This window comes from Cuculus canorus, chromosome Z (assembly GCF_017976375.1).
Source record: "Cuculus canorus isolate bCucCan1 chromosome Z, bCucCan1.pri, whole genome shotgun sequence".
NCBI lineage: Eukaryota > Metazoa > Chordata > Aves > Cuculiformes > Cuculidae > Cuculus > Cuculus canorus.
This window is the reverse complement of record NC_071441.1, coordinates 7516109-7528292: the sequence shown is the minus strand read 5'-3', so window position 1 is coordinate 7528292 and position 12184 is coordinate 7516109. Positions and strand designations below refer to the sequence as shown.

Sequence of the window (12184 nt, the reverse complement as noted above, 5' to 3'; positions counted from 1 at the left end):
CACCTCACTTCCAAAGTCGCCCAAGGAAGAAGGCAGCCTTTGGAGAGAGTTTTCCAGTGCCCCAGTCTTTGTTCCCAGAACTGTTTATGGAAAATGGACAACTGTAAAGATAGAGAATGTTTTAAAAAACAGCAATAAAATTTTCCTTACCATCACCAAATTAAAAACAAAAAAGAACTCAAAGATCAGACAGTAAATAAGCAGGAAAAACTCCTAGTTTAAAGATGCAGCAGTTGTAAAGTAAGAGCTGTACAAAAAGCTCATAAAAAGAAACCTATCCTACTTTTACACACCTTCTTCTACAACCCACAGAATACATTTTAATTACTTTTACACCTAATGCATAGAAGAGATCTGACACCACTAGATATAACCTAAACTTCTATTTCGGTTGTTTTTTGGTTTGATTCAAAGAACCTTCTGAAATAGGTTAGCTGTGAAATAAAAACCCTGATACTGAAAGACAACTGCATAATCCATGACTTTGAGGGTGGTATCACAGTTACGCTAAAACACACTTTGTTTCCTTTAGAATTGCCAATAAAAGCCATTGCCTCAACTTACCTGGGTTTTGTTGAGGCCTATGTCTAAGCCTTGTACAAACTTTTTCAAAAATGCCCGCACTGCATCCCAGGGATAAATGCTGTTTGATTCATCACAAACCACCACAATATCTATGACAGATGAGCATTCTAAAGCAAAAATAAAAACTGGGTATTAAATGCATGTTCAGTCTCAATATATGTACAATTCTATGGCTAAATCCAGAGGTGCATATTTAGGTCTCCCACAGGCAACACCTCAGATCAGGAAGGTTTTGCCAGAATAAGTATTCAGTAGAACAGAAGCACAGGTAGATTCTGAGTCTGCGCTGGTGCACTGCCTCTGAATTCAGAGGAATGAGTCCATATTCATACTAGTGTTAGATCATGATTTGTCAGTTCTTACGAGCGAATCACAGGACTTTGCTTTTTGCACATACATTTCTTTACAATATCCCAAATTAAGAGACCCCGACACAAAGTATCTTGGTTTTGTTTGATAGGTTTTCTTTCATTGACTCTGTTTTGAACATGTTGCCTTACTTTGAACAGCAGGAGAAAAGCTTCTTAGGATCTGGAAACTTGGACTGATTTCAGAACAGACTCCTGTTGCATAGTATTGGCTTCCACACTGCTGTGCCCACAAGGGACCACAAGTCTTTAAAAATAACAACAAAAAAGAAACCATGAAAATAACAAATATTTGTCTCACCATATCCATATACAAAAGCACAATAAGGAGGACTATAGGCATAGAGGAACAGAGATGCCCTTTTGGGTTATCAGGCCAAATCTCTTGCAATCTTGGTGACAGCATAATCCCTTTCATAAATAATCCTTCTAATGAGAAATTCCATTCATGATCATGCTAGTGCCTCCTCCTGCAAGTTAGCCCCGCCACACTATGCACACCTAGAACACCTAGGCAGTGTGACTTGATCTGCAAGGAAACTATCTTGCTTTAAGCCACCTGCTCTACAAACAGCAGGTTTAAAAACTAGGGTTGCGCATCGCTTATAAACTCGCAGAGAAGTACTTCCAGTAACCAGGAGATGGCATCAGAGTCATGGGCATGCACATCGCTGCGAACACAGCAAGAAGCCCTCCTTGCTGTACCCTCCCTCATCACCAACAGCGGGACAAGACTGAACGAGTTTGTGATCAGTGCTCACGCACATGCACGTTTATTAAACTTAGAAGCCTTGCTCCCAAAGGAAATTCACCTTGCCAAAATATTTACAAGTTAAACTTCATCATCTCCAGTGAGGGTGCAGCCTTGCAGCGTTTGCTGTCCTATTTAGCTGCAGCTAAGAGAAGTTTGTTCCTGGCCTCACGTAACCCTGGGCTATGTGTTTTATTGCCTTCCTGTGTAGATAATCTTGCCTCTCTGCTGAAAATGATCTCTCTGAAAAGGAACGTTTTCAGCTGGATCAACCAGTTGGTTGCATGACAGCCACACTTCTGCTATTAGAAGCATTTTTACAGAAGTACCTACATAAAAAAACAGATATCGAGCCAGTAGTTTGCCATGAGGACATTGCAGGTGGGGGGTGAGTGGAACAGGAATACTCTTTTAAAAAGAAAACTTTCAACATATTATGAAAGTTTATGAAAAATATAGGGAAAATCTTAAAATAAGTTGCTATGAACTAAAAGAAAAACATAACCTCTACATAACCTCTAGTTCAACAGTTCTGAAATAAATTATAACTTCACTAAATGTACTTCCTTATTGCTCTAAACAGGCTCAAGAGCCCGGAAAACAGAAAATGCACCACCTCTATTTAGGAAGAGAAGAGAGAGTGAATGGCACTGTTATGCTTTTCTCAAGAATACTGAAAAAAGGAAGTTAAAGGAATGAGCAAATGGAAAATGAGCTAAATTGCACACCGGTTTACCAGTGGTAGACCACATCAAACTATTCTAACGTATTTGACAAGATGGCAGATTTTCTAGACAAGGGAAGAACAAGTATATCTGTGTTATCTGATCTTGAGATGCATGGCATTTTTAGCTGCTACATGGGGTACGGTTAGTTTTAGTGGAAAACATGGACATTTACAGAAGTGAGAAGTAAAAAATAAACTGTATTGGTATCTATGAAGCTAGAGGAGAGTTACTAGTTTTTAAAGTTCTTTTAAGATGAATCTCATCTGCCCATTTTCTAGTTTTCTTCTGTATTAGTGGCAACTCAAAACTGTGATGTCAATCAAACAGCTGACACAGCAGGACTCGGGAGCTGCAGCACAGACATGCCAGGCTGGGTCATGGTCCAGCAAAGCATCCCAGGGATGCAGCGCAGATTGGTGCAAGTGGATGGAAGCTCAGAGAGAAGCAGCCACAGGAAGAAGGACCACTGTGAGATGGGAGGAGGAAGCCTTGAGCGTAACACATCATACGGTGACCAGCTGGCAGAGGTGGCATCTGGGAACAAAGTCCTGGCTGGCAGCAGTTTGCAATTATAAGTAGACAATCTTTGCTTGTTGTCAATTCTTGCCACGACTAGGTCACGTGGGTTTCGCTATTTCAGATAAGCACCTTTCTCCTTATGTCAAAAAGAACTCTTGTTGCCAAAGATGTGGCTCACTGTTCACTTCCCAGCATTCAACTTTTGGGGGTTTTTGTTACTTTATGCAATTTAAGAAGAGTCAATCAATAACATATGGACTAGAAAATTCTACTTATCTGAAGGACACTGAAGTATTATTAGAAAACACATTTCTTTCCGCGAGATGTTTTAAATCACTATGATAACTAATACTGATTAAAAGTGGGTATGCATGGGACAGTATTAACAGTAATCAAAGATATTATCCAAGAGATAGGATAGGATTTTTGTAATCAGTATTTTCTCAAGCCAGCAATCAAGAGGAGCTCTGTTGTTGTATTTTGAAGTTATAATTAATTAACTCCAAAAGAGCTGCTGAAAAGTTTGGAATTAGACCTAATTTTAAGTAGTTAGTAAACTGGGCTATGTGGTAATGAAGATAACAGCCATTTGAATACTTCTGTGATTACTAGGAAGATAAACAGAAAAATACAAAGCTTAAAGTGATCCTCAGAGTTCTTTTGTCTGTAGTTTACTATTTCACTTCCATACTGCACATGCCTGATGCACAATGTACGCATCAAACTGGAATACACCAACACTACAACAGTTTTCATGCTTATGGTTAAGCTTGTAAAAAAGCATATTATACAAGCATTTACTTCCTTTGAATTATGAAATCTGTTTTACAAGCTCCAAGGAGATTGGTCTGCAGGATATACACATAAAAAATGGATCTTCTTCCAGCTCACTAAACAAACAAAACACATTGAAGATCCACAGGACTAGAAATCCTAACACCTCAGGAGAGCAGTCACCACAGGAGCACGCATGGTGAAGAAGAGATACCATGCCATCTTTTAAAAGCATCATCAGAACTATACAAGACTGCCTTAAAGATGTCCAGATGTCCACAGTGGAAATATTCTGGCCTATGTTGTCTGACTTAAATTCCAGAATCTTTAATGGTTTGCCCTTTCAATAGGATATTTAGACAAATGACAAAAAAGAGAGAATTTGTAATTTTTCTGATTTTGTATCCTACGTAATGACAGTGGGATGTCATTATTTTAAAATATTTTAAAATATGCAAAATATGTATTATCTACGCTGCATAATAAAATACATTCAGTTTGAACTTATAAAAAAAATGTAGAGAATTCTAGTTTCTTCATTTTCCCAGGAATTTCTGAATGTACTGAATATATCCTTGATACTTACCAAAAATCCTCCTGTTTTTGAGTTCTGGATCAGGGTCAAGCCAAGGTTCATGTCTTCCTTTATTTCAGTCACATTTGGAATATTTATTAAAGCTGAAAAGAAGAGAGATTCAGTAATGACAACAATAATAAGATGCAGAAGCAATTTTTTAAGTTAGAATTCCTTTTTGAAAGCTTGATTTCTCAGAGCCTAAGATGCCTTTTCCAAATGGCTGCACACAGTTATGAGACAAAAGAAATGAAAGCTAATCTTTCTCAATAAATTTGCTAACCATTAACCAAACGCATGAATTAAGTATGGCCATTTAGAGTACCTGCCCTCAAAAGAGCTGAAAGCAAAAGTGAGAAGGTCTACCTATTGAGTATTTTTGGCTGGCTTGAGAAGCTGCCAGCTGAGCAGCTATTGTTACATTCCTCAGGACACCAGACTTCTCTGATCTGGCATCAGGCTTTAGAAAAAAACCTGGAAGGAGCAGTGGAGCATAGAAGTGTTCTGCACCATAACTAAGCATAAAGTAGGCATCTCAGCACACTCTCCTGCCCCATATTTTCACTGTATCCAAAAGTTAATCCCATTTTATACTCAGTCTGGAAACACACAGAGGCAGAAAAGGCTTCATATAATGTATATCCAGTAAGTATTCAAAATCAGAATGTAACAAGTACTAAGCTGCGTTAAGAGTGTGGTAGCCTCCTCCAGCCACTCTGGTCTGAGACCCTCCTGTCTGGCTGTGGGAACCCAGCCCAGTGCCCGGAGACCCAAGGTCTCTGCACAGGCTGAGGGATGTGGCACCAGTAGTGAAGCTGAGCACATATCCGAGACACACACTGACACACAAGGAAGACCCTGATGGGCTGGTATCACAGACAGTCACAGAGAAAGTGATGCCTTCAGCAGCACCAACATATGGGCATGCTCCTCCTGAGCTGGCAGAGACAGAAGATCAACAGTGAAGGTACACACACACACTCTGGGTTCACAAGCACATGCGCATTCATTGATTGCCCAAGTACCAGCACAGCCTCTCTTTCTGCCCCACGTCTCCTCTACTCAGCTGCTGGTCCGGCTCGGTGCTTGTGCAGAAATGCGCACACTTGTCCCTCATGCAATCCCCATGGCACACTAGCAAGGGCCCCCCACCTGCCAGATACCAGGACCTGAGGCCCCCTTAGCTAGCTGGTCAGCTGAAAGTTTGCTAGTGAAGACACAGACAACCCCCCGACCTGTTCCAACACTGGTTTAGGGAAGATACAGGTAGCTGGCACCAGGCCAGCGGGCTGTGACCCATGGTCCCAGTCCAGCCACCAGTGCAGAGCCCTTCACTCATGTGGAGCCCTGGTCATCTCAGCAGCTGGTTTTGGGACACCCACTGTTTTCGCCCCACAGGTGGAAGTTAAGGATGTCAGTTGCTCCACCAGCTGAGACCCCAGTGGCTCCACAGCTGGCACCACAGGCTGGGGCACCCACAGCCCCTGCCTGACTTCAGCAGCAGGTGCCAGCTTTCATCAACACACACACACAAACCTAAACCCCACAGGAGTCTCACCAGTAGCTGGCACTGAGTCCTGGCAGCACACTCACACACACAAACACACACACATGACAGAGACTGCGGTTAGGCAGAGAGATAGTTAAGAAAAGATTTAATAAGGCAGATTGGCATGATATGAAAACTAGGAAAACCGGAACAATTTACTGAGACATTATTCATTATAACGTACCTTGTAAATTCAATTTTTTACATGTGGTTTCGGACATACCAACAGGACATGCATAAATATCTCCAGTTCTGTTAGCCGGATAGCCACTCCAGGGTGAGCCAACCAACAACCTGAAGTAAGTAACAGGAACTTCATTAGGTCTTTAATGATACTGGACAAGTTCAGCAGCATTATTGCAAGGCACAACTGTAGGTAACAGTAAAGAAGCTTCTACCAGAAATAGCACCTAAGGCATTCAGAAATCTTCTCCAGAGCTGTTTAGCAGCTTTACTTGCATGTTACTATGCTGGATTCACCAGGGGCAACTCTGATGAAAAAGCCTCTGGGGATCAGGCTGCCTCAAATAAGTATATTGTTGTTTATGTGACACTATGTTATAGCACAGAAGAAGTACAGCAGACATTAATATATACAGATGCATGCAGATTTAGAAATATATACACTAAGAGACAAAAAATTCCTTGTCCTGTCAGTTAGCAGTTAACCGATTCCTATTAAGTCATTATTTTAGCTGATAAGAAGCATTTCCTCCAGAATTTGCTCAGCAACAGTAAAATGCTTATGTCTGAGCTTGAACTCTACCACACCTTAACAACATTGAGTCAGAAAGAAAATATTGCAGGTGATAACAGTCTTCTGTGTGAAGTATTTAATCCTGAACAAGTAAATTAAGACTTACACTAACTTATGCCAACAATAAGAAATTATTCTTTTTCTCTGCCTCATTCCTTTATCTGCTATAGGGTTTCCCCTCTAATATCTGCTCCTCAAAGTCCCCTTAGTTTTTATCTGGAAGCTTTCACAAAACCAATTAATTCACCCCCTGGGAGTACTGCTTAAGAACACTCATTTTTTAGCACAACTCTCTCTCTAAAAGAGTGAAACCACTAGACAGTATAGGGACATGGCGGGCTGGAAGAGAAGGACAATTATTTATAAAGCTTAACGTGCAGTGAAATAAATGCAAGGCAAAGCATGACCACAGGAAAATTACCTCACGGCACAGGAAAAATGAAATGGATGACTGCAAAGCAGGGACTCACGGTATTTGCTCCAGCAGCAATATGACGTGCCTTTCATAAAGAATAGTTCATGGCAGTAATTAATGCATTTATGGGGCAGTAAAAGAATAAGCAATGGGACCCCAGTACAGAATACGGAGTTTCATAAGAACAGATCTTTTTAAAGGTAGTCAATATGTTGCAACAATAAATTTGTCATCCTCTAAAATTTTATACGCAGTTAATGCAAATATCATAGACTATAAAAGAATACTTTTTATGAAATTATTATGTTTCAAAACAAATGCTATGTATAATATTAACTTACCAGGGATCATCTGATTTAACTACTGCAATTCTATAACTAGTTGGAATAAAATGGCTTTGCTAAAAAGACATAGCTTTGGATGTGCAAGCAAGATTTTGAATTCTTTTTAGCTTGCTCAAAGAAAACACTGTTAAATCACATCGTTTTTTAATTTACTTCATCTCGATTAAACACAAACTTCAGATTGTGTTTTCTGTGTGCAAGTACAATTTAAAAATACCTGCCTGCTTCTCAGTTATCTTGTTGAAAAAGAGTGATTATGCAGACAGCAGGAACAGGATTTTGTGTACTTTTAGCATCTTTAAAACTGCAATTCAGGTTCGTATAAATACCTCTCTATATAAAACCAGTGTATGTTACACTAGCCGTGAGAGGTCTCTGAACTCCTTGTTATTTTCTGAAGACTATAACCTTTTCTGCACAGCGGAAACCAAAACCATCATAGCTTGGGACCAAATAATCAGAGCTCATGAGAAACTACTCTGTTGGTCATGTGCTGATAGATGATACAACATGCAAACACTTGCAATGACACGAGGGCTGGAGCCAGTCAGTAGTGATTGACAGGAGGAAGACATGGTGTTACAGTCCTCTCTTATTAGGTACTACAGAATTACTTACAGTTATAAAACCTTAATTGAGCTGATGGGAGAGAGAGAGAGAGCCGACAGTTTTTGTGGACATACAAGAGAGTTTCAAAAAGGATGGCAATGCTGCATGAGTAATATCCGAACCTGAAACAGACAGTTCATGCTGAAAAGCAACTTGAACATTGGACTGTGTACATTTATAAATATTAGTGCATTTTTTTTAGTAAGTTTCCCAGAAGGCAAATGCATTTCAGGTTTCCTGCAGGAAAAGAATATTCAAAGAATATAGAAGTTATTCAAATAACTTTTAACGTATCTTGGTATCACCCCATGCACCACTCTGTCTGGTCAACAAACTCACACTAGATCTCTTTCCAGGCATCGCTTTGTGGCCATAGGTTATCCTGAAGCCCAAAGCTCATAGTTTCACTCACAAAGACTGAGAAGAAGAGGCAAAGAGAAGAAATGTGCTTGAGCACTAGCTGTCCCCAAATCCAAGCCTAACTCCAAGTCTCCCCCTTGCTGTTGGCATAAACTAGAGACAAACACCATCCACATGGTGAAAAAGCAGCTCTCTTCTTTTCAGGATGCATATTTGTGCTCACTTGTGGGGTTTATACTGCTAGCAGTAAATTGGGCTTTGAAACTCCTGTCTTCTCAAACCTCAAAATTAATTCCAACCCAGGCATCTGCTTATATCAAGAAGCCATCACTCTTTATACCTAATGCACTCCTAGAATTTAATATTTTCAGCTGTATTTTACTTTCACTAGCCCTAAAACTAACCTGATAGTTGTTGCATGGTACAGAGAAACGTAAACAAAGAGAAACTCTTCTAATTTTAAACACAAATCTAAATCTATGTCAACTCCACCCAAAGCCAACATAATTTGATGTTTCATTTAGCTTATGTTCCTCATACTTTACTGGAAGTTTTTATACTACCATCCCCTTTACTGTATTAGCTTTCCCTGTAGATTTGTAGGAACCACGAATCTCAGTGCCCTAACTATGCTGTAGGCTAAAAAAATGCCGCTCCACACAGAATTTAGCCCTTAGAGCTGACTACTGATGCTGTGTTTTTAAGAAATTAATACAGATATTAAGCTTCTTCCCTTATTTGAGTTAACTAGTCTAATCTGCCATCAATATGCTCCTGAGAAAAAGTAACTAGCCAACTTCTGCTGAGTCTAGCCCTCTACTTTTAATTGCCATCCTTAAAGGTCCAACGAAATAAAGCAATTATCTCGTATCCTAAGCCTTACTTAAGCTTAATTCACCCTAATCTATACTAGAAATCTGCATGTCCTACGTGCTTTTGAAAATTAGTATAAACCATTACGGTACAGAGTTACACAACACTGGTCTGGGAAAATGCATGGGTATCTCTCTGAAACACCATAAATGAAGAAAGCAAAAGCCTATCTGGCTGGCATCCTGGTAACTCCAAAAAATTTTTTTTATTGCGATTAAACAGGATGCACATGACATGGAGTGAAACAGAATGTATCAGGAAAGAATGCAAGAAATGAGTACCAAAGTACTTGATGCTTGTTTCCAAATGAAGTGTATCATGCCTAGTGTATTAATGGTCTTTCTCAGCCATGAGTTAAATATTTATTTTCACAAAACCTCCTTCTGTACCCTTGTAGACTGTCTTTACACAATGCTACAGTAATTAGCACGTAATATTACCACTGATTTTTTTATTCAGCTCCTTAATCAGTCTCCAACACTGTATACAGAGCAATGGAACCACATGAAGTCAAATAAAGTTCAGCAGCAATGCCATACCACACAGGCTGCAGGAGTGGCAGATCAAAGTGCAACAGGAATTATTTCTGGGAAATTACCCCATGACAAAGCTAGTAACTGGCAAAGTGTGATGTAGCAGAAAACAAAATCAGAATTCATGGCAAAAGGCTGAATTCCCAGCTGTTGCCAGAGTAAGTTTTGCATTTTATGGTTTCTTTTCCTTTTCATGCACTTACTTACTCTTTAGTGTGTTTTTTTTTTTTTAAATGCAAAGACGGCTAATAGGAGAATAAAAGTAGAAAAGACCTCTTAAATCATCTGGCCCTTTTCCCTACAATTACAGGAAGCAATGTATAGATATGAAGACCAGTAAACTCTGCATTCTCATAGATGCTTTTCTACATACCCTAAAACATTTATCACCACCTAAAACTTCTTATCCTTTGAACAAATGACTCAAAACTTCAAAAACTATGGCAAGACTGTTTGACTGACAAACTCTAAAAAAAAAAAAAAAAGAGCCGGTCTTCCAAGCAGAAAAAAAGGCAAAACTGTAGGACATGCAGTTAGGGGAAGCACAACCTGGGCAAAGAACTTGTGTTAGCAGTGGTACAGTCACTGAAAAGGAAGGAGATGTAACAATGGCCATATTGTATTCAAAAAAACCCCGAAACCAACCAAAACCAAAACACTGAAAAGCAGTTGGCAGAAATTATCTCATTAAAATCAGAAGCCTTTGAAAATTTATTGATTTCAGCAAAAGTTGCTACAGAAATGTGTCTTTTAGGCAAACCATATTACTGGCCTGAAGAGGCAATGCACCACCTCAGGAGAAAGGCTGTAGGGCGTTTATGACTAGTGAGAAGCATCCAACTATTTTTAAAACTATCTATTAGTGCAATGATTATGTGATATATCAGTAAATACATATTAAGGTGTTATTATGGGCATGATATGGAACGAAACAATATATTTTTAGAAAGAAAAATTCCATAATACAATTTAAAAAAAAATTCAAAATATGCATGTTAAACACAAAGACATAGCTGAATAAGGTGGCTGGAACTTGACACCAAGCAATACTTAAGAGGTCTCTTGTGGAATGCATCCACATCCCACAAAGACTGAAGACACATATGGGTGGGACAAAGAATTTATCATCTCTCTACAGCTATTCTATCTTCCTCCCTTGAAACAGATATAAACCCAAATCTCAGCATGGAGCAAGTACTGTTATCTTTGCAGAACATACTATCAGCTGCTGTTTAGGACACGCACATTCAAGACAAAACTGGCAAGGTACAATCTGCCTTTCTAGAAGGTTATGTTCATAAATCACAGAATTAGGTCTCAGTTTAAGGTTCAAATACAGATGATCTCACAACAGGGACAACCCGTGTGTAAAAACTGAATAATGTTTTTGTTGTGGCTAATTACTCCTGTGGTGCACTGCCTGAACTTTTCTAATGGATGAGTTTCTTTGGTGTTCACGGTTTTCCTTGAGTTCATTAAAGAGCTCATGTTTTGAAATTCCCACCAGACACTGTGAAAAGCTTGAGCTGTGCTTGCCTTGCAACTTTGTCCTTATTTATGAGCATCACATGAAATCAACGCCCAACAGACCATGGTCCAAGTACCCTTGATCATCTAACTACACAAAAACAGTTCTCTTGCTGGTTTGTGTCACAGCTTCCCAAGACATACTACTCCCCTCCTACACCTCTGCACTCCTGGCTGGACTGTCTTTGCTCTTCTCTCTAAACTCATCTCCAAGTAAAAGAGATAACATACTGCTACATGTAGTCCCAGTTCTGCAAATATTCTCTTTATCATTTTCTATAGCCCTTATTGCGTCCATAGATGCATCTCCCAGAAAAACAGCTGAATAATATAACTAGGATCTGCTGGGGTTTTTTTCTGTATCTCTCCTTTCTACTCTTTGAGAGAGTACAGGAAGATTTCTAAAGCTGTATTTAGTATAGCACCATGTGATTTTATCAACAGAAGCATGATCTAGGAAGTGATCAAATCCCTGGTGGATCTCAGATTCTGGGCAATCTTTGCCTTGGGAGAGAGGTGCCACTCCAACAGTGTTTGATGTAGTGAGTAACCCCACTGTGCCTGAACTGAGTTTTCAACTGCATCACATCCTTGCTACATAATGACGGTCTGTTCATAAAAAGCATACAATGATAAATGCTCCCCTCTGGCATAAAGCAGTATGCTAATCTTATGCAAAGCTTGGACTGTTTCTCTCACTCTTCGCTTAGCCATGTCAACAAGTGCTCTGCACATGGACTGCAGCTTCTGCATCGTTAATAGGTGAAAACAATTCTACTGAACAGATTCAGAGTTATTTTTTTCAAATAAGGCACGTTAAAAAAAGAAGCTGTATTGTCTCAGGGAAAAGAAAATAGCCTAGAAATGAAGAGAAAGAGAGAGTTAAGCATGACTGACTTTTTTTTAAAGCTTGTCTAA

The 12184-nt window shown here is 39.4% G+C and overlaps 1 protein-coding gene across 2 annotated transcripts in view; it reads right to left on the bottom strand.

Annotated features, from left to right (window-relative positions):
- Positions 1–12184, bottom strand: part of ITGA2 (integrin subunit alpha 2) — a 67762-nt gene that overhangs the window by 35168 nt on the left and 20410 nt on the right. For both annotated transcript variants that reach the window (XM_054053555.1, XM_009555854.2), the window contains 4 exons: positions 6033–6142; positions 4312–4403; positions 1086–1200; positions 565–692 (listed from right to left, as the gene is read on the bottom strand). In XM_054053555.1, the coding sequence (XP_053909530.1) occupies positions 565–692; positions 1086–1200; positions 4312–4403; positions 6033–6142 (445 nt within the window). The remainder of the gene's footprint in view (positions 1–564; positions 693–1085; positions 1201–4311; positions 4404–6032; positions 6143–12184) is intronic.